At 44.9% G+C, this 23,285-nt stretch overlaps 1 protein-coding gene across 2 annotated transcripts in view; it reads right to left on the reverse strand.

Moving 5' to 3' along the window:
* Positions 1-23,285, reverse strand: part of NGEF (neuronal guanine nucleotide exchange factor) — a 134,839-nt gene that overhangs the window by 24,591 nt on the left and 86,963 nt on the right. For both annotated transcript variants that reach the window (XM_025405453.1, XM_025405454.1), the window contains 2 exons: positions 23,024-23,166; positions 16,264-16,562 (listed from right to left, as the gene is read on the reverse strand). In XM_025405453.1, coding sequence (XP_025261238.1) covers positions 16,264-16,562; positions 23,024-23,166 — 442 coding nt within the window. The remainder of the gene's footprint in view (positions 1-16,263; positions 16,563-23,023; positions 23,167-23,285) is intronic.

Here is a 23,285-nt window from a genome sequence, read left to right on the forward strand (position 1 = left end):
ATCACAAATGCCAATTACTAAGTTGTGGTGTGGGGACCACCACAGCCCACTCCTCTCTCTCCTCTAGCAGCTGGGGACAGAGCCAGAGCCAGAGCCAGGGGTGGCCAGGCGCTCCCAAGCTCTCCACTGTCTGCTCTGGCCCCTCAGGGTCCTCTCACTGCAGCCGCCCTGCCCCTGTGGTGATTCATATCCTCTGTTCCCCAGGATGACTCAGCAGCAAGGTCACCAAGTTGCCTCGGTGCCTGCTGCTGGTGCAGTCATTTATACGCTGCAGGCATCTGGATGCACAGAAGTGACTTTAAAAGGCTTCCAGTTAAGAAGAAACCCCTCAAAGGCTATCTTTCTTCTGCAAACAGTGATGATGAAGTCGAACTCCAGAGCCTGAGCCCAGCCGCCTGCAGTGCAGTCTTTAGTGAATTCAAGGCCGGACTGAGCAGGTCCCGTGAGCAGCGTGGGGAGTAGGGGCTCGGCTGTCTGATGGAGGAGCGACAGCTACCCCCTCGGGTTGCTAAGGGATGAGGGGAGTCACATATTCAATGTAACCATGGGATGCTGGCACTGGGGGCCCAAACCCAAGCCTCAGCGTTCACACACATCACAAATGCCAATTACTAAGCTTTCTCAAGATGACCTGTTAATAAAATCATTTGCAAAAATGTTTACATACTAAAATAAGTATGTATACATTTAAAAAGACACATGCTTGAGAACATGTCCAGCCTGCCTCATGACAAGAGAAATGTTATGTTGAAACCACAACGAAGCCTGGCGTGGTGGCTCACGCCTGTAATCCCAATACTTCAGGAGGCCCAGGTAGGTGGATCACCTGAGACCAGGAGTTTGAGACCATCTTGGCCAATATGGTGAAACCCTGCCTCTACTGAAAATAGAAAAAATTAGCCAGTCATGGTGGCGGGTGTCTGTAATCCCAGCTACTTGGGAGGCTGTAGTGGAAGAAGCGCTTGAACCCGGGAGGTGGAGGTTGCAGTGAGCTGAGATCGCGCCACTGCACTTCAGCCTAAGTGACAGAGTGAGACTCTGTCTTAATACAAAACAAAACAAAAACCATAATGAGATACAATTTTTAATCTAGCACATTGGGTAAAGATGAAACAGCTGGGTCATGCACCACGTTACTGGCAGGGGATAGGCACACTCACATGTGGCTAGTGTGTAAAGGCAATTAGGTGATACCCTCTCAAAATTTAAAGAACATTTAACCTTTCACCCAACAATCCCACTTAGCAATTCCCTTAGCATTCCACTGTGTAGAGGTTCAATCTTCCATTAGTAAAAATAATGCTGCAACGAACACCCTCGGTACCCGGTATTTCCATCAACGGGGATGGGTTAAATACATTATGGAACATCTAAACAATGGAGCCCAGAAAACTGCCAAAATGAGGGTGCTCTATTTGGATGGAGATGGAAAGTTATGATGAATATTTTGATAGTAGTTTATATTTGTGTGGCATGAGGGCGGGCACACACACACACACACACACACCCCTGAATATGTGTCCAACGAGGGAACTGGGTGGCCCAGGGACAGGACTGGGAGACTTTCACTGAGAGTCCTTTTGTACCGTTTGAACTTCCTATCAGGCGCATACATTTGTTAACCAAAAGATGAATTAAAAAAAAAAAATGCTACTTGCCTACTTTGCTACTTTGTTAAAATAGGTATTGGTATTTGCTTTCTGTATTTTTTAGTAGAGATGGGGTTTCACTGTGTTAGCCAGGATGGTCTCGATCTCCTGACCTCGTGATCCACCCGCCTCGGCCTCCCAAAGTGCTGGGATTACAGGCTTGAGCCACCGCGCCCGGCTTGGTATTTGCTTTCTAATGCCTAGCTGATATTTTAGGTAATGGCCACATCCACCTCAAAGCATCAAGAAAAACTCCCAGCCATCTGCCACTGTAGGACTCATCTGCTGAATTGCTGAGGGTTTAATCTAAACAGAAAAACATATAATTCAGTAACAGTTGGTAAATTAAATAATAATCACAATTTAATTTTTTGGATAGACGAACATCATATTAAAATCCTAAGTAATTTCTGTCTAAAAGGCACAATTTTCTTTTGGGAATGGGGAAAGTAAATACGTTTAAGTTCTAAGTTGTGAAAACAGGCTAGAAAACAACCAAAATACAACTCTGTATGTCAGAGGCTGCACAGATGCAGACTGAGCTGCATCGCAACTTACAGCTGCAAAAACTACAGTCCGGGCAACAGAGCAAGACCCAGCATCTACCGAAACAAAAGACAATTCGCTGCCCTGTGGTTAGGCTGCATGTGTGGTTAGCCATGAGTCCTGTCTGGGCATGCAGGGGCCGAGCCGCACCCCCAGCCTGGGCAGGCTGTACACATTCGAGCGTGTGTCCCTGCTCCCCGGAGAGCCTCACATCACCCCTGCTCACTTTTCCAGCTCCACGCCCAGCCCACCAAGACCAGGGACCGTGGCAAGTCCATCTTTCTCTAGCTCCTTTGCAGAGGCAGGTTCTTGCAGAGGCTGGGGACGTGACCCAGCATCACCAAAGGAGTGGCTGCTCCGGGCACCTCCAGTTTCTCCTTCATTTCTTGACACCAGGTTCCCAGTGTTGGAAGGGTTGAGTGCAACTGACATTCTGTCAGCTGGGATGATGGTCCCCACCCGCTATAGTCCTACTCTCTTCTCTTTGCCTCTTATTGTCCATCAGGACAATTCTGTGTCCCTCACTTCCCACCACTTTCCAGGAAAGCCCCCTGCCCTCCCATCTTGGGACACCCTACCCTTTCTACACTTGTCTCCTTCCGAACCTTTCTTTTTCTTTTTTTGAGATGGAATCTGGCTCTGTCACCCAGGCTGGAGTGCAGTGGAGCAATCTCAGCTCACTGCAACCTCTGCCTCCTGGGTTCAAGTGATTCTCCTGCCTCAGCCTCTGGAGTAGCTGGGACTACAGGCATGCACCACCATACCAGGCTAATTTTTGTATTTTTAGTAGAGATGGGGTTTCACCATGTTGGCCAGGCTGGTCTCCAACTCCTGACCTCAGGTGATCCACTGCCTTCGGTCTCCCAAAGTGCTGGGATTACAGGTGTGAGCCACCGCGCCCAGCCCCTTCCCAACCTTTTCATTTGAATCTATGCCTAATTATTTCCTCCAACTGTTGGGTTCTCAAACAGTAACTAAAACACCATCCCCAAAAGGGTGGGACCAAATTAAAAAACAAAAACTGAGGCCTAGCATGGTGGCTCACACCTATAATCCCAGCGCTTTGGGAGGCTGAGGCAGGAGGATTGCTTGAGCCCAGGAGTTCAAGAATAGCCCAGGCAACACAGCAAGACCCCATCTCTTCAAAATAATTTTAAAAGTTAGCCTGGGGTGGTGGTGGTGCACACCTGTAGTCCCAGTTACTTGAAAGGCTGAGGCAGGAGGATCACTTGAACCCAGGAGTTCAAGGCTTCAGTGAGCTGTGATCACACCACTGCACTCCCGCCTGGGCCACAGAGTGAGACCTTGTCTCTAAATAAACAAACAAACAACAACAACAACAAACTATTAATAAATTGAAAAAGTCCTACACGGGAACTCTTTCCCATTTCAACTAGATAACTTTTACTTTAAAAGGAGGGAAACATACTATAGTATTTTGTTCTGAAATCCTGGCTCCCCCGTGACTGATTAAGCCTACCAAAAGGCCATCATTGTAGGGTGTTTTCCTTGTGTGAACAGTAATTCAGCGCGACCTGCTGCTTTTGTAGCTAAAGAAAAAGAGGAGAGTTCCTGACAATAGATTGTGCTGGCAGTCCAAGTTGCCTGTCTTGCTTTAATAAATAGACTAAAAAAAAAGATCTGATACAGAAGTCACTGATTTGGAACATGCAATCTGAAGATCCCGGTTTTGTGTCCATTATCAGATATTAACAAAAGAGAAGCACATGAAAGGTCTTTAACATAAAAAGTCAGACGATAAAAAATCAGAGTGACACGCTGAAGCCCACGTGCTCACATTATTCACTACGAAATGTGACTGGATTGCGCATCAGTTCGGTCATCCTCATTTATTTTTAAAAATCTACATCTGATTAACCGGAACTTGCAAATATGCATAAAAGAAAGTTAAAAAATCTTTATTTTCTACGCCTTCTCACTATAGATGAAATGTTCTATTTTGCTTTTTAAAAAACTTTATGTATCTTGAACATTCACGTTATTCATTTTTTAAAAACACGTTTTTAAATGTTTGCCTCTTTGGGCCGGGCACAGTGGCTCACGCCTGTAATCTCAGCACTTTCGGGGGCCGAGGCAGGAGATCACCTGAGGTCAAGAGTTCGACACCAGCCTGGCCAACATGGTGAAATTCCATCTCTACCAAAAATACAAAAAATTAGCCAGGTGTTGTGGTGAGTGCTGATAATCCCAGCTACTCACAAGGCTGAGGCAGGAGAATCGCTCGAACCTGGGAGGCGGAGGCTTCAGTGAGCCGAGATCGCACCACTGCACTCCAGTCTGGACAACAGAGTGAGACTCAGTCACAAAAAATAAATAAATAAATAAATAAATACAATGTTTGCATCTTTAAACAACTGTATATCATCTTAATAAACAATCCCCCTGCCATTGGGCATATAGGTTTCTTCTCCTTATTATTCCCGTAACTTTGCTGTGATGAACATGCTAATAAATATTTATACACGTCTGATTATTTTGCAAGATAAATTTCTAGAAATAGAAGCACTAGAAAGTAAGCAAATATACTATCACTGGGGTTTTGATACAAATATACTCTTCTATTGGCTGTGTTTGAAAGTGCTCATTTAGAGTCCCTCAACAGTAGGTTTTAAATATATATATTTAAGTCTCTATGACTGTTAGTGAGTTTGATTTTTCTTTCTTTTTTCATGTACTCATTGGCCATTTGTATTAAAATTTTATTTATTTATTTATTTTTGTGGAGATAGGGTCTTGAGATGTTGCCCAGGCTGGTCTCGAACTCCTGGGCTAAAACCACTCCTCCTACCTCAGCCTCCCAAAGTGCTGGGATTATAAGCATGAGCCACCATACTCTGCACCATTTGTACTTTTTTTGCTTTTGTTCTTGGTTTTTTTTTTTTTTTTCACTGCCAGGACATATTCTCATCTGACCCATTTGTACTTTTAAAATGTGAATTGCTTTGCCCAGTTTTATTTGGGGTACTCATGTTTTTCTTATTGACAGAGCTTTCTAATTGACTGAAATCTGGGTCTTGCTGATGTATATGAAAGCAACTAATTTTTGCATGTTTATCTTACAACCAGCACCTCCTGGAACTGCCTTCCCAGGTCCGGTACTTTTATTTGATTCCCTCGGGTTTTTAAAGCAGGAAACCATAACTGGTAGATAATGGTAGATAAAGACATTCCTTCTTTCTGGCTTTCTCTCCTACTCCTTTCCTCATCTTATTACCTTGGACAGAGCTTCCAGGGCAACACTGAATCGTGTTAGTAGGCACTGCGTCTTGCCTTTATTGCCACCAACAGTTTCTTATTATGTATGATTTTAGCTATAAATTTGAAATTTTCTTTATAAATCTCAAAAAAGTATCCCTCTGAGTTTTATCTAGATGGTAATAGTGTACTCCTTTCTTTTCCATCCTCTTTGAAGATCCATGCATTTTTCTCCTCTGACCTATTAGTATGAAATTTTGGCCCCAAATATCTAAATATTAACCTATCTTTGCATTAATTCATCCTTGCTTAATGTATATTATTCATTTAATCTATCTCCAGATTTGATTTGCTTATGTTTTATGTATTTTTTTTTTACCTTAACTCACGGCGAGATAGATCTGCATTTTAATTTTTTTTGGAGGGGGTAATACTTATTTTGTTAGGTCATATACAATAAAATGGAACATATTCAATCTTTTTGATGTTTTACTGCATGATAAAATTATCATGCAGTAAAAAGTGGACTTTTGGGGGGTGTACAGTTCTATGCATTCTAACATATCTGCAGGTTTGTGTAACCCACAATATAATCAGGATGCTCAACAGTTCTAACACTCCCCACAACCCACTCAGCCATCCCGTCTCCCCATGCTCCCCCCACACCTAACCCTTGGGCAACCATCCCATCTCCCCAAGTTCCCCCAACACCTAACCCCTGGGCAACCATCCCATCTTGCCACACTTCCCGCATCCTTCACTCCTGGCACCCACTCTTTGCCAACGAGATCTGTTTTCTGCCACTAGTGTGGTGTCTTTCAGAATGTCATAGAAATGGAACCACACCGTGTGGAACCTTTCTCGTTTCTTTCGCTCAACAAGATGCCTTTGAGAAACGTCGATGTTGTCACATATCAGTAGTTTCATCCTTTTTATTGCATGGTACACACCACCATATGGATATACTGGTTTATTTTCTCTCTATCTGTTGAAGGACCTTTGGCTCGTTTCCAGTCTTCGGTGATTATAAGCATGCATTCATGTACACGTTTTTCTGTGAACGTAAGTTATTATTTCTCTAGGGCAGTGATTCCCAACCAGGAGCAATTTTGGTCTCCAGGGGACATTCAGCTAAGTTTAGAGACAATTTTGCTTGTCACGATTGGGGGGAGGGTTGCATCTAGTGAGTAGTGGCCAAGGATGCTGCTAGACCAATGGTCCCCAATTTTTTGAACATCAGGGACTGGTTTTGTGAAAGACAATTCTTCCACAGACCAGGAGTCAGAGGGGGCTGGATGAAACTGTTCCACCTCAGATCATCAGGTATTAGATTTTCATAAGGTGCAATTAGAGTCTCATAAGGAGCGCACGACCTAGATCCCTCGCATGTGCAGTTCACAGTAGGGTTCGCACTCCTATGAGAAATATAGCCGTAAATACAGATGAAGCTTTGGTTGCTCACCTGCCACTCACCTCCTGCTGTACGGTGAGGGGTGAGGGTGGAGGGGTAATGGGGGTGGGGGTTGGGGACCCCTGTGCTAGACATCCCGTGACACACAAGACAGCCCCTGCAACAAAGAATTATCCAACCCCAAAGTCAAGAGGGCCACTGATGAGATGCTGCTACAGGGCGGGGCGGGGCTGTGTGGTAGTATGATAAATGCATGTTTAACTTGGTAAGAAACCACCAACTCTCATCGTGGCTGCAACATTTTGTGACCTCACCAGCCATGTAGGAGAGTTCCAGCAATGTATGCTGTGTGTGCACACCAGCACTTGGGACTGACCTGATTTTAAAGCTTTTTGTAAGCAAGTGTGTAGCACTTACTTGCCTTCTGTATATCTCCTTTGGTGAAGTATCTATTTAAGTCTTTTGCCCATTTTTAAACTGGATTGCTCTTTTTTTACTGTTGAGTTTCGAGTTCTTTTGTGTATTCTGGATGCAAGTTCTTTATCAGTTAAGTAATTTACAAATATTTCCTCCCCATCTGTAGCTTCTCTTTTCATTCTCTTAAGTGTCTTTTGCAGAGCAAAAGTTTTTAACTTTGATCAAGACCAATTGATCAATTTTTTTTGTTTAACCTCAGGTTATAAAGGTTTCTCCTATGTTTTCCTCTAAAAGTGTTAAAGTTTTGCATTTTACATTTAGATTCATGATCCATTTTGAGTTAATTTTTGTATAAGGCATGAGGTTTAAGTTGAGGTTAATGTTTTTGCATATATGTATCCAATGGTTCCAGCATCAACGTTCAATATTTGTTGAAAAGACTGTCTTTTTTCCATTAATTTGCTTTTGTCCTTTTGCCAAAAATCAATCAGCCATATTTGTGTGGGTTTATTTCTGAACTTTCTATTCTATTCCGGTGATCTATGTGTCTGTAATTTCATGAATACCCCAGTGCCTTGACTACTGTAAACTTGTTAGTTGTCTTAAAATCAGATAGTATGACCCCTTCAGCTTTATTATTTTTCAAAACTGTTCAGGGCTATTCTAGTTATCTTGCCTTTTCTGATAAATTTTAGGATAATTTTGTCTATGACCAGAGAAAATACTGAGATTTTGATTGAGTTGCACTGAATGTATAGATCAATATGGGAAGAGAATTAACATCTTTACTATGTTGAATCTTTCAATCCATGAACAGTTTGTCTCTTGATTTATTTACGTTTTATTTGATTTCTCTCCTCACTGATTTGCGGTTTTCAGCACAGAGATCCTCTACATGTTTCGTTAGATTTATGCCTAAATATTTCATTTTGGGAGCAGCTATTGTAAATGGTATGAGAATTTTAATTTCAGTTTCTAATTGTTCACTGCTAGAATACAGAGATATGACTGATATTTGTATGTTGGCCTCGTATCTGGCAACCTTGCTAAAAATCACTATTAGTTCTAAGAGGTTTTTGTGGTAGATTCTTTGGGATTTTTCAAGTAAACATGTCATCTGTGACTGGGGCAGTTTTACTTATTCCTTTCTAATCTATATGCCTTTTATTTCTTTTTCTTGCCTTACTGCACTGGCTAGGATTTTCACAATGATGTTGAATAGGAATGGGAGTGGTGAAGGGACAGACAGCCTTCCCTTGTTCCTAATCTTACGGGAAAAGCATTCAGTCTTTCACCATTAAGTATGAGGTTTGCCCTAGGTTTTTGGTAGATGTTCCTTATCAGGTCCAGGAATTTCCCTTGTTTTCCTCCTTTGCTGAAAATTTTAATGATGGCTGAATACTGAATTTTGTCAAATGCTTTTACAGCATCAATTATTGGAGTAACCATGTAGTTTGTTTTTTTTTTTTTTCTTTAGACTGTTAATATGGTGGGTTACATTAATTGATTTTTCAAATATTTAACTAACCTTGCATTCCCAGGATAAACTCCACTCAGTCATGCCATATTGCTCTTTTTATACATTGCTGGATTTGAATTGCTATTATTTTTTTACTGAGAATTTAAAAATAAACATTCATGAGGAATATTGGTTTGTAGTTTACTATTATACTGTCTTTCTCTGATTTTTCTATCAGGTGATGCTGGTCTTCTAAAAAGTTGGGAAGCATTCCTTCTTCCATATTTTGGAAAAGAATGGGGAAAACTGATACTATTTTCTACTTTAAATGGTTGGTAGAATTCACCAGTGCAAACTTACGGACCTAGAGATTGCATATTTTGAAAGATTTTACATAAGAAGTCAATTTCTTTAACAGTTACAAGACTATTCAGGTTATTTATTTCATTTGGGGTGAGTTTTGGTAGCTTTCACTTTGGGACATTGGTCTCTTTCATTTAAGTTGCCAAATTTACGTGTGTAGAATTGTTTATAATATTTCCTTATTACCCTTTAAATGTCTCGAGGATTCATCATGTCTCCTTTTTCATTTCTGATATTGGTCATTTATATCTTCTTCTTTTTGGTCAATCTTGATAGAGATTTATTAATTTTATTAATCTTTTCAAAGAATTCAATTTTGGTTTCACTGATTTTCTCTATATTTTAAAAAATTTTCCACGTTGTTGATTCTTGCTCTCATATGTATTATTTCTTTCCTTCCACTTGCTTTGGTTTTGCCCTTTCCCCGGCCCAGTTTCTTAATGTGAAAGCTTAGGTTATTGTTTTGAAAGCTGTCTGCTTTCCTAAATAAGTATAATGCTATAAATCTGCTTCAAAACATTGCTTTTGCTGCCTCCCACCAACTTTGGTATGCTGCGGATTCATTTTCAGTCATTTCAAAATATTTATAACTCTCCTTGCAACTTCCTCCTTGACCCAGGGATTATTGAGAAGTGTGTTAATTTCCAAGTGTTTGGAGATTTTCTGTTATCTTTGTTACTGATTTCTAGTGTAATTCCATTAGGGTCAGAGAACATACTTTCTATGGCTTCAGTTCTTTTAAATGTGTTAGGGAGAGTTGTGCTTTACCTTGGTGACAGTTCTCTTTGCACTTGAAAATAATGTGTATTCTGCTACTGTTGGGTAGAGCGTTCTAGGAATGTTTATCAGTTCCGTTTGGTTGATGGTGGCCCATTCTTCTATAACCTTACTGATTTTATGTCTCCCAGTTCTGTTGATTACTGAGAGAACAGTGTTCTTGACTGTATATTGACTATATATATATACTCTTCTATTATTATTGTGGATTACAATAATTTTGTAACCGGGTGTGGTGACTCACGCCTGCAATCCCAGCACTTTGGGAGGCCTGAGGCAGGCGGATCACGACGAGGTCAGGAGATTGAGATCATCTTGGCTAACAAGGTGAAATCCTGCCTCTACTAAAAACACAAAAAATTAGCCAGGCATGGTGGCACGCGCCTGTAATCCCAGTTACTTGGGAGGCTGAGGCAGGAGAATCACTTGAACCCGGGAGGCAGAGGTTGCAGTGAGCCGAGATCCTGCCACTGCACTCCAGTCTGGGCAACAGAGTAAGACTCTATCTCAAAAAATAAAACTAAAATAAAATAAAATAATTTTGTATGTGTTTGTACTTTAATTTTCAGATTTGGTTATCAATATTATACTATGTTCAAATAATTTGTGTATTTCTCTCATTTCCATGCTTTAGACCAGGGGTCGGCAAACTACAGCCCATGGGCTGGCCACTTGTATTTGTAAATAAAGTTTTACTGGAACACAGCCACACTCATTCCTTTACATAGTGTCTATAGCTGCCATCACACCACAACGACAGAGCTGAGTAGTTTTGACAGACAGTATGGTCCACAAAGCCTGATGTATTTATTATCTGGCCCTTTAACAGAAAGTTTGATGATCTCTGCTCAGACTTAATGCTGATCAATACAGTAGCAACTAATATTTGTTTAAACTGGGTGGAGTTAAACATTCTGTTCCTTAGTTGCACTGACCAGTTTCAAATGCTCAGTAGCCACGTAGAGCTAGTGACTATTGGAGACATGACGTAGAACGTTCCATCATTGCTGGGCATGGTGCCTCACACCTGTCTCAGCACTTTGGGAGGCTGAGGCAGGCAGATCACTTGGGCTCAGGAGTTTGAGATCAGCCTGGTCAACAAGGCAAAACCCTATCTCTACCAAAAATAGAAAAATTAGCCTAGCATAGTGGTGTGCACCTGTAGTCTCAGCCACTCTGGAGGCTGAGGCATGAGAATCGCTTGAACCCAGGAGGCTGAGGTTACAGCAAGCCAAGATTGTGCCACTGCACTCCAGCCTGGGTGACAGAGTGAGACTGTCTCAAAAAACAATAATAAAAAAAAAAATACAAAAGAGCATTTTTACCCAGGTGCAGTGGCTCATGCCTGTAATCCCAGCACTTTGGGAGGCCAAGGCCAGGGCATCATCTGAGGTTGGGAGTTCAAGACCAGCCTGAGCAACATGGAGAAACCCCATCTCTACTAAAAATACAAAATTAGCTGGGCATGGTGGCACATGCCTGTAATCCCAGCTACTCAGGAGGGTGAGGCAGGAGAATCGCTTGAGCCTGGGAGGCGGAGGTTGTGGTGAGCAGAGATCGAGCCATTGCACTCCAGCCTGGGCAACAAGAGTGAAATTCTGTCTCAAAAAAAAAAGGCCAGGCGCAGTGGTTCAAGCCTGTAATCTCAGCACTTTGGGAGGCCGAGGTGGGAGGATCACGAGGTGAGGAGTTTAAGACCAGCCTGAGCAACATGGTGAAACCTCTTCTCTACTAAAAATACAAAAATTAGACGGGGGTGGTGGTGCACACCTGTAATCCCAGCTACTCAGGAGGCTGAGGCAGAAGAATCACTTGAGCCTGGGAGGCAGAGGCTGCAGCAAGCCGAGATCATGCCATTGCTCTCCAGCCTGGGCTCCAGAGCAAGACTGTCTCCAAAAAAAAAACCCGAACATTTCCATCATGGCAGGGAATTCCACCGGACAGCTCTGCTGCAGGCCAGCCTAAGTAACACCAGACTCTCCTGGGATTTGAATATGAGTCCTCTGGGTGCAACATCTTTCCTGTAGGTGATTTCTTGGGGTTACTGGTGTATTTTTGCACATTTAAAAGTTTTACTTTTGATTCCATTGTTAGTAGCTTATATTTTCCTAGAAAATCATTCATCTGTTTTTTATCTTATCAAGACTTTTGCACAGTATCTTCTTGGATCTCTGTCCTCTCTGTTCTCCTTCGGTTTGTTGTGTGTTTTCCCCTGATGTCTCAAGCTGGCATCTCAGAAGTTCATTTAATTTTGTATTTATCTCTTTTGATTCTTTCTATTCTTTGGAATTTGGTGTGCATTTTACACACACACTGCAAGTCAACTGGACTCACCACATGTTGTGCTCAGCAGCCACATGTGGCTAGTGGCCGCCAGAGCGGGCAGGGCAGCTCCAGAGAGTACAAAGTTCAGTACAAATCTTTTCAACCAACCTAATTATTTCTTTCTGATTCCCCATCTCCCTGCTCTGTCCCACTCCTATAAGATAGTGGAATGTGCATGGCAACGTCTCCTCTTGTTTCTGATAGATTCTGCTTTTTTGGGGGGGGGGGTGGAGTCTCGTTCTGTCGCCCAGGCTGGAGTGCAGTAGTGTGATCTTGGCTCACTGCAACCTCTGCTTCCCAGGTTCAAGCGATTCTCTTGCCTCAGCCTCCCAAGTAGCTGGGACTACAGGCGCGCACCACCACGCCTGGCTAATTTTTGTACTTTTAGTAGAGACAGGGTTTCACCACATTGACCAGGCTGGTCTTGAACTCCTGACCTCAGGTGATCTACCTGCCTTGGCCTCCCAAAGTGCAGGGATTACAGGCGTGAGCCGCTGGGCCCGGCCTTCTGCTCTATTTTTTTGTCCAGTTCATAACACTTCCCAGCTATTACCTTTTCACTATAAGGTGTACCTCTTGGGAACAGCCTTTCTAATCATAAGACACAATATCCGAAGATTAGGTTTAAATGAATAAAAGTACTGACAGATTTGCTATCAAAATGGAAAAGAGATTTTTATCCAAAAAGAAGATGTCGTGGACCAAGTAAGAGGGCACATAAGCTCTTGATAATGTCAGCTTTTTGCTGCACACTGTCTTCAGCTCCTTATCTGTGTTATTTATTCAATCTGCACAAGCCTGAGAAGTAGGTACTAGGATTCCCATCTTACAGATAAGGCACAGAGAAGTTAAGTAATTTGCATAAGGTCACACAGCTAAGAAGCAGCTGAGCTGAGAAACCTAGGCAGTTGGGCACCAGTGACTCTGCATAAATTGCGTCCCTTATATTATCATGCAGGAGAAAACATTTGAAAATCTTAAAAAAAGAAAAAGAAAATCCAGAATGTATAAAAAGCTACTACAAATCAAGAAGATAAATGTAAAGAACCCAATAGAAAAGGGGGAAAAGATAAGAACAGGCACTGATAGATAAAGAAATGGATACAGCCAGTAAACATGTGAAAAGATGCTCAAATTTACAAGTCATCAAGGAGGGCAGGGTAAGACAAGATACAATGTTTCACCCAACAGGTTAGAAGTTTGACAGCAGGGCTAGGGACGGTGAGTACAAATAGCCTCTCTTGCACTGCTGGTAGCAATGTGACACTTGTACTGCCTTTTTGAATGGCAATTGGGCAGAGTCCATCACCATTTAAAATGCACTTCATTCGGGACCAGCAGTTCCACTTCCAGGCTACAGCTGGTCTCAGACGCGCACAGAGATGTTCACACACACAAACTCTCCTGAGCAACCTCCACTCAACTCACTGGCTGAATACCCCGTACTCTGCTACCCCCCAGGCGCTCAGGGCAGAGGCTACCTGCCTGCCTCTCTCCCCATCTGGCGAGGATGCACCCACTATCACTTGCATTCCTCAAACTTACTCAAGCCAGTGGCACCTGCGATGCAGTTGTATCATTTAATGATAAAAACCAGTGAATTCTCAGTGGAAAGGGAGTTGTTTTAATGAAGACTGAGCTGAAAGCTCTGATGAGTCCAGGAAAGGCAAGTTGCTAAAAAACCATCACCAAAACCAAGCTGCTACAGAATGTGCCGAAACTAGAAGAAGTGTAAAACACTGTAAAAATCTATGAGGATTTTGCCCTTAGCCTGCATAGGTGTCTAAACTCCAAACTTAAACGGTGCATTCTGGCTGTGTCTAATCAGGAGAGAGAAAATAGATAAAGCTGGTCCTCCAGTGAAAACCCATGATCCAAGAAACGGGCTGGACACGTTTGCAGTTTATATTTTTTTAAACAACGAAAATACACAGAGGAGTCATGTATTTCATTGCAAAACTCTTTTTTTTTTTTTTCTTCTGAGACGGACTCTTGCATTGTTGCCCGGGCTGGAGTGCAATGGTGTGATCTTGGCTCACTGCAACCTCCGCCTCCCGGGTTCAAGCGATTCTCCTGCCTCAGCCTCCCACGTAGCTGGAACTACAGGGACCCGCCATCATACCTGGCTAATTTTTTGTATTTTTAGTAGATGAATAAGATGACAAAACAAGATGACTCTGCTCACTTGGGTAATTTTTCTTGCCCTGAACTCTACTCTGTCTGATAATATAATGGGTTTAGATTTCTAATCAATTGGATAATTTCTTTTTTTATTTTTATTTTTTTCGAGACAGAGTCTTGCTCTGTCACCCAGGCCAGAGGGCAGTGACACCATCTCGGTGCACTGCAACCTCTCCACCTCCTGGGTTCAAACGATTCTCCTGCCTCAGCCTCCCGAGTAGCTGGGATTACAGGCACCCGACACTATGCCCAGCTAATTTTTTTTTTTTTTTTTTTGAGACAGAGCCTCACTCTATGGCCCAGGTTGGAGTGCAGGTGCATGATATTGGCTCACTGCAACCTCTGCCTCCTGAGTTCAAGGGATTCTCCTGCCTCAGCCTCCTGAGTAGAGTAGCTGGGACTATAGGTGGGCACACCATACTAGGCTAATTTTTGTATTTTTAGTAAACATGGTGTTTCACGACATTTGCCAGGCTGGTCTTGAACTCCTGACCTCAAGTGATTCACCCACCTCGGCCTCCCAAAGTGCTGGGATTACAGGTGTGAGTCACCGCACCCAGTCTTATTTCTAAGTTTTACATTAGAAGTTTTATTAAAAATAAATCGATGTAGCCATTTACAAATCACTGCTCACAAGTTAGGAAGGATGCCAAAGTCTAAACATTTTCCATACTCTACTGGGCATGACACCCAGGTGAAGCCTAGGTGGCCCTTCAAAAATCCACTTTTATCAAGCCTTCCCTAGTAGCAACTCCATTCATCGTAAAACCCAAGTCTCAGGTATATGATGCTGGTCAGGAACAATTCACGGTTTTGGTCATTAATAGTGTATATAGGCTACTGTTTCATGTTTTAAATAAACAAGAGCAAATGTTTCTGTAGAATCTAGCACAGGAGTAATGGGGGGGTAGGGAAAGGCAGGACTTCTGGAGCCACAGCTGCCACAAGAAACAAGCACAAGGATGAGCTTGGACAAGCACGTGAGAGTGCTCAGAAATGCAGGTGAGTGTGGTGGGGGTGAGACGGAGCGGAAGAGGACACAGATGATGGAACTGGGTGGACCAAGTGCTTATAAAAACCAAATCTCTTCTTTTGTTTTTCCCTTCTGTGCCCACTTTCTAAATTTCACAATTAACTCGAACTTGCATATTCACAATTTCTCTCCACTATTCTTCCTGTTTACTCCTGACCATATGCTTGTTTCTCAGTACCACAAATTTTCCCTTAATACTCAAATGATCTTTGTTCCGCTAAAACAAACACTTAAATTTCTTATTCATTTGTTACTGTTTTTAATTGATTATTTCTCCCTGCTAGCAACAAACCATCAGGCAACTCAACGATTTCGCCTCAGCCTAATTGACAGTCACTGAAGTCCACCTGAACCATCAAACAAAGGGGCCAGAGACATGAATCCCAGATTTCTGCAGCATTTCAGGAGCAGGTGGGCAAGCTGAGGGACCTCCTTCAGAGACCCCATTCATCCAAAGTTCAGACAGCCCCAAAAGAAAGTGGTGCGATAAGATTGTGAACGCAAAGAGATATGGCAGACCTCCGTCAACCACAGATCACTGCAGCTATGGCACGGTCACAGTGAGCTCAGCATTGCCTAGTGCCGTGGCATTCACGTGTGACGGAAATATGCAATGATGATAACGAAGGGTGGAAAAACTGCGATCAGACAGCAATGCTTCAGATGCTCAATATTGGGGGTGAGCTATCCTAGAAGGTAAATGGGTGTCTCTTGCTGCCTGTAAAACCATGTTTATTTTTCTACATGTTCTAAATGGACAACCCTGTCGGCAATTCCTCTGGTGAACCAGCTAGGGCACCTCACCCCTTAGAGGAAGCCTCACCCCCAGCAGTGAGGGTCACTCCTGTGTGCTGTGGGGGAGCCCCCACCCCTCGGCGCTTGTTACCTCTTGCAGCTTAATCTCCTCAGGCTGTAGGATCTCAAGCACCCCACTGCTCCGGATCTCGGGGAGATCCTGCCAGAGGTTGAACCTTGAGTGAGGGTTACTGAGCAGGCAGATCTGGGGCAGAGCCTTCCTCTCTGGTGGGCTGGCTGGCTCCTCCTCCTCCTCTTCCTCTTCCTCCTCCGGGGTGTCCTCACTGGCCGGGGACCCATTGGTATTGTCTTCTATTTCTGCGTCCTGTTGCCTCCTGGTTTCAATTTCTTGGAGAGTCGATTTATCTCGGTATTCCTGATACAGGAGCCCTGAAATCAAAGAGTTGTAAAAAAGAAAAGGAAAAGATCTCAGATGACAATCATTCCAAATCCCTAAGTCAAGGCTTCACGTTCTTATCAAGGGTGGCTGCTGTGTCCAGGAATACACAGTGCAAGCCAGCCCTGCACCTGTCTCAGCGGCAGGCTCCAGGCCACCGGATACACTGTCATTGTCTTCATTTCTTGGGAAAGACCAGCATGCTTATGTTTTTTCCCGACACATAAAGAAATGCCCGAATGGACTCAAAATCCAATATATGCTTTCCCCACACACACTTGGCAAACAAGAACCTAGAACCTGATGTGTCCACCACCAAGTTGATGGGAATGTCCCAACTGTGTCTCATTATCCCAGCAGGGTAATTTCCGTAGCCCTAAATGCTTCAATATTCAAACTCAGGAATATTCATTTGTGCAGTGGGGGTAGCTGTAAATTCTCATTTTGAAGGAAAAATCAGCGTTTTATCCATCTTATGATTTAAAAAGGGAAATATTCCCTTTTTGCTTTCACAGCTGCAGACTTCACTGACCAACTGTACTTGCAATGAATGCTTTCCAGTCTCTCAGGTAGATTTGGGGGTGCGGCTGAATCAGTACAAATGGAGCACCTCCAAAGGGATAACCCCATTTCCGATGTCCTGGCCTTGGGACACAGGGACTTCCTCTCCGCACAGGCAGCCATGTCAGGGTGGGGGGTTGCCATGGCTGGGTGGGACGGTGAGGGGTAATCCTGCCTGCTGCAGGCTGGGAGGAAAGAGGTCAGACCCCAAGGTCTTGTCCACGGTGCCACAGAGGCAGGAGGCTAGCCCGAGGGCAAGGGCTAGACAGAGCAAAAACACTCTGTTCTACATTTTATTGTTTTAAAATGTATTTATTTTGAGATTGGGCCTCACTCTGTCACCCAGGCTGGAGGGCAGTGGTGCAACCATAGCTCACTGCAGGCTCCATCTCCTGGACTCCAGTGATTCTCCTGCCTCGGCCTCCTGAGTAGCTAGGACTACAGGTGCGTGCCACCATGGCCAGCTAGTTTTCTCCTCTTTTTTATTTTTTGGTAGAGATGAGGACTTGCTATGTTGCCCAGGCTGGTCTTGAATTTCTGGCCTCAAGCCTCAGTTCCTGGTCTTGAACACCTCTCCCCTCAGCCTCCCACAGTGCTGGATTACAGACCTGAACCCCTGTGCCTGGTCCTGTCTACATTTTAGAAGCATGGACTGGGAGAAACGGGCTGCAGCAGCTCCCTGGGACAGCCAGGATGGAGGCCTGCACTGAAGGACTGGGAAGGGGATGAAGCCAAGTGCCTGATTCGGGGACAGTTACAAGATACAGGACAGGCCCCGGGCCATGCATAACATTCAGGTGACCAGTGAGGCAGCAGAGACCAGAGGTCCCACTGGAGCAGATGAAGGTCTGGCTGAGGGTGGCGTCGGGGTGGTGAGGATCGAGATGTACCCAGGCACCCAGGTGGAGGTCTCGTGGGTATCAGGATGTCCTGGTCTGGCCCTTGGGACAGTGGCCGAGGCCCCTTGATATGTGCAACTATGAGACAAAGATGATTCCCAGAAAGTTGCAATATGGATGAATATAGCACTTGATAAGCACTTGCTCTTACAACGCAGTACAACTGTTAGCTATTATTCCTTCTTTAATTGTTAAACATATCTAAACTGTAGAAAAAGGAAGAAAAGAAAAACAGATCACCTTCAAAATCCTGAATGAGGCTGGAGAAATTACATTCATGAACAGGAACCTAATAAGGCGGCCCTATGGATTAAATGACTTGGTTTCCAGGCTCTGTAACTCCAAATTACAAAGCTTCTCTGCCAAGGTAACCAGAGCGTCCACTTCAGCAAGCTAAAAGCCCGTGCTTTGCCAATGATGCAGCCCAGCCGGATACAACATGGAGTTGATTCGACAAAGGAATAAAAAAGAAAATCCAACTCTAAGCTAAATGCAACCCTGACTGAAGACCCATAAAGACAGGTCTGACGTCACCACCCACATCAGTTCAATAATGAGCCTAAGGTAGGCCGACTGTTTCGACGTCAGGCTATCACTATCCTGTGATTCTGACACTGCGGTTACAGAGGTTTAAAGAAACCAAGTTTCAGGGGTTGACTTGAATTCACTTTTCAGTGCATAGTGCAGTGTCTCCTACATGGTAGGTACTCAACTACTTGTTGAACACCTTTTAAAAATGCGGTTGCCAAGGCTGGGTGTGGTGGTTCACGCCTGCAATCCTAGCACTTTGGGAGGCTGAGGCAGGTGGATCACTTGAAGTCAGGAGTTTGAGACCAGCCTGGCCAACATGGCAAAACTCCGTCTCTACTAAAAATACAAAAATTAGCAGGGTGTGGTGGCAGGCACCTATAATCCCAGCTACTCAGGAGGCTATGGCAGGAGAATAGCTTGAACCCAGGCGCCTGGTGGAGGTTGCAGTGGGCTGAGATCGTGCCACTTCACACTAGCCTGGGCAAAACAGCAAAACTCCATCTCAAAAAACAAAACAAAACAAACAAACAAAAAAAAACAGTTTCCAAGCTTCACAAAAGTGTCTCACTTGGCATATTTTTGAAGGCTCAAAAATATGTCTTATGTGTGCTATAGTCGGTAAATCATGGGTGAATACTATCTTGAACATCTCACTGTGATACATATGCTGAACAAAGACAAAAATATCAGCATTGTGGGTAGCTGGGTTGAAAATAATAGTTCTTAAGTCACCCCATGGCAGACGCTGTTGACTGCCTCTCCCGCACCCCCTCGCGCCCCTCTCCCGGTTGTAAGGGGAGGGCCTCTGTTTGGGTGCTGACCCAATCTGTGCTCGGAGAAGTGAGTAAAGACTGACTGATCAAAACCTACCATAAGGCCGGGGGCAGTGGCTCACACCTGTAATCCTAGCACTTTGGGAGGCCAATGCGGGCAGATCACTTGAGGTCAGGAGTTCGAGACCAGCCTGGGCAACATGGAGAAATCCTATCTCTACTAAAAATACAAAAATCAGCCAGGTGTGGTGGCAGGCACCTGTAATCCCACCTACTCGGGAGGCTGAGGCAGGAGAATCACTTGAATCCAGGGGGCGGAGGTTGCAATGAACCAAGATTGTGCCACTTCACACCAGCCTGGGCCAAAGAGCGAAAACCTACCAGGATAGTTCCTTGCCCCTTGCCAGTGGTGGGTTAGACACAGGCATGAGGCATAGCCTGGCTGCAGTGGTGTGAGTGCTGGTGTCCCCCTAGATTCATACGTTGGAACCTAATACCCAGTGTGAGAGTTTTAAGAGATGGAGCCTTTGGAAAGTGACTAAGACATGAGGGCACTGCCTCTGTGAGAGGGATTCATGCCCTCCCTTATAAAAGGGGTGGATAGGGCCATGCAGAGTGGCTCATGCCTGTAATTCCAGCACTTTGGGAGGCTGAGGTGGGTGGATCACGAGGTCAGGAGTTTGAGACCAGCCTGGACAACATGGCAAAACCCCATCTTTACTAAAAATACAAAAATTAGCTGGGTGTATTGGCAGGCGCCTATAATCCCAGCTACTCAGGAAGCTGAGGTAGGAGAATCGCTTGAACCCAGGAGGGGGAGGCTGCAGTGAGCCGAGATTGTGCTACTGTACTCCAGTCCGGGTGACAGAGCAAGGCTCTGTCCCCAAAATAAATAAATAAATAAATAATTTTTTAAAAAGCGGTGGAAGGGAGCTGCCTGGCCCCTTCTGTCCTGTGAGGATGCACCAAAGAAGGCATCATTTTTGAAGCAGAGAGAGCCAGCCCTCAGCAGATGCTGAATCTGTTGGCACCATGATCTTGGACTTCCCAGCCTCCAGAACCGTAAGAAATAAACTTCTGTTATTTATAAGCCATTCTGTATACGGTATCTTGTTACAGCAACTGGAACTGATTAAGATACTGGTCAAGGAGAGTAAGGGCACATCTTCTAAAGGCTTGTCAAAAAGCTGTCCCTCCCCCACAGACACTTGAAGACAAACTGCCCTTCCTGTTTCACACATGGCTCCCTGAGGATGTGATGCCTGGAGCTATGGCAGCCATCTTGTAACACAAGGCCCACCTGGAGGAGGCAAGCAGCCAGGTGACTGTTTGGCTGCATGAACCAACTCTGGAACTTCCTACCTTTGGACTCATTAACTGAGATGGGGCATTTTGTTGTTTAAGATCACTTTTTGTTAGATATTGTTACCTGCAGACAAAGACTGTCAATACAAGTAACCTTAGAGTCTTCTCAAAACTTTATACTTTTTTCTGCGGTATTGAGAATACAAATTTAGACACCAATGTTTCTGGAGTTATGGTGTTAGACAGTTACCTGATACAGTGTGTAACCATTTCTCATAACCTTTCATTTTTATTTGCCTTAAATTCAGATTATAAAACGAGTAAGTTTTCTTTACCTGAGAAACTATACTAACATATTAAATTTCTGTAGTCAACGTACTGTCAATAGATCATGCTTTCCTATTTTATATATTTTATATATTGTACATTTAGTTGGCAACATTTTAAATGGAAATAAACTTTACCTGTAAAGGTTTGCACTTGGAATTACCTCCAAGTGGAACTGAAGACTCCCACTTTTTTTCCCCCTTAATCAGCTTTAGGAAGCTGCCGTCCTTTCCTAACACTTGGCAAAGAATTGCTGAACTCACAGGGCTGAAGGCAGCTAGATTGTTGCAGGGATCTGTTTAGCACAGACCTCAAGTCTATGACAGAGGTGAGAAGAGGGCAGGGACAGCCCTGGGCTGTCAATCAACACATCTGTTGAGCTACTATGGGTCAGGCCCAGGAGCCAGGAAAAGACATTCACCATGACAGCAGCAGACACCTGCAGGAGGTAGCGGGAGGAACATCACAGGCCCTGCTGCTTCCCAGTTGAGCACAGTGACGCCCCAAGCGACCAGGCACTAGAGCTCAGGACCCTGCCTGCCAGCTTCGGACTTCTGCCACCGGCCCAGCAGGTTCAGCCGTCTCCAAGAAAGATAGCTCCACACACCCATAGTGCAGAAGGGAGGCGCGATCTCCTCCCCAACCTGGATGTTCTTCCTGGTCATGACACTGATCTTAGCAGAAGAGGAGTCCTTTCAAGAGGGTGGAGGTCAAAGTCTACAGTGTATGCTAAGTCAGATGTGACAGCGTGGCAGAGCTGGGAGAAAGGGGTTGTCAGGGGCCTTTGTTTTAAAATAAAGATTTTCTAATTGGCATCAGTTTCAGATCAGACCTTCTCCATTCCCCCAGCAAACAAAAGGAAAAGCTGCCACCGCCACCACCACCACCACCCAGCCTGACACGTGGAGGGGGCCCACTGGGAACAAAATTCCTGGAGTCAGCGCGGCTTAACAGCATGCAGTGTGCGCTCCACCCCCTCAGCTTCGCAAGGGCTCAGCTCCTCTCTGGGCTCAGTTTAGAAAGATCCCTGCTAGGGAAGAGTGGGCTGCCCGGGAAAGGACTCCCAAGCACGGGGTCTCCTGTGGCGATGGAAGCTCCACTTCCCCACTGGAGACACGTCGTGTCTGTCCAAGCATTTCGGACTGGAGGACAGTAATTATACATTTAGTGAAGAAATCTTCCAAACCTAGAATTTTTGTTTAACAGATAGACTGTTGGCTGCTCTGACAACAATGAAGAACCAAAAGACTTTCTAAGCAGCCGGAACCATTTTCAGAGTAAGGGAGCCTATATTATTCATTCCCGGGTGCCTCTCGTGACGACATGAGAACTAGCTTGATGTCACTAGTGATTTTTTTAAATGCAAGTATTAAAGTTCTTGGGTCACTATTTGAATCCATTTTTCCCTATTCACAGCGCTTCAGGTGCAGTTATGTAGCAGTTGGACCACACAGGCTGAGCCTCGGCTTCCCTTCCCGGCCGTATTCCTGGAGAGGCTTCCCTTCCTAAGCCAAGGGCCTCTGGGGCTCTTGCTTCCTCCCCGCTTCGCCTTTCCTTCCCCTGTGCAAAGTTGGCCACCGCCTCCTCTTCTTAAATTGCACCAGGCTTTTCCCAGAACCCCTCCACCCCCTTCACACACCTCCCCCTCTAGCCCAACTCTGCTCCCAGCAGCCAGTTTGGCTCCCAGGTCTTCCCTGATGGGGGATAGTGGAGTCCTCCCCACTACACAGCTCAGCAGTGCTGCTTCATCCCTTCTTTCTGGCAGGAGTGATAAGGGGTCAGAGAGTCCTCCCACCAGACAAGAGCTGGGTAAATAGACCTCTCCGCAGAGAGCAGGACAGAAATGTTCGCTAAAGCCCCCTTGTGCAGCGCTATTAAAATGCAGCAGTTTTGCCTGCGGAACCATTTAGAGCCAAACATGTCAAAAGCTTTCCTTACCTATGTCAGACGCATTCCTTCGTATGAAACACAACGGCTTCCCATGAGCAGGAGGACCCTGAGAGTCCTCCAGGGACCCGCGTTTCCCAAATAAAGCCCGGCTACCACGAAGACACCCACCTATTTGTTCAATGAGGTTTCTCCAGGAGTCGGCGGGAATGGGGTGGATCATCCGCAGGGCCTCGGTGAGCGTGGTGGGGCTGTCGGCCAGGGCCGGCCACTCCTCGGGCGTGGCCCCATTTCCCGGGGTGGAGGACGACTCGCTGCCAGAGAGGGAGGACAGGGGCTGGTTATTTTTAAGCGAGGATTCACCTCGGCTGGCTCGCGAGGGGCGTGGGCACAGGCGGCTGCTGGCCAGCCGGACCTTACCCGGGACCGTCCA

Source organism: Theropithecus gelada, chromosome 12 (genome assembly GCF_003255815.1).
Source record: "Theropithecus gelada isolate Dixy chromosome 12, Tgel_1.0, whole genome shotgun sequence".
NCBI lineage: Eukaryota > Metazoa > Chordata > Mammalia > Primates > Cercopithecidae > Theropithecus > Theropithecus gelada.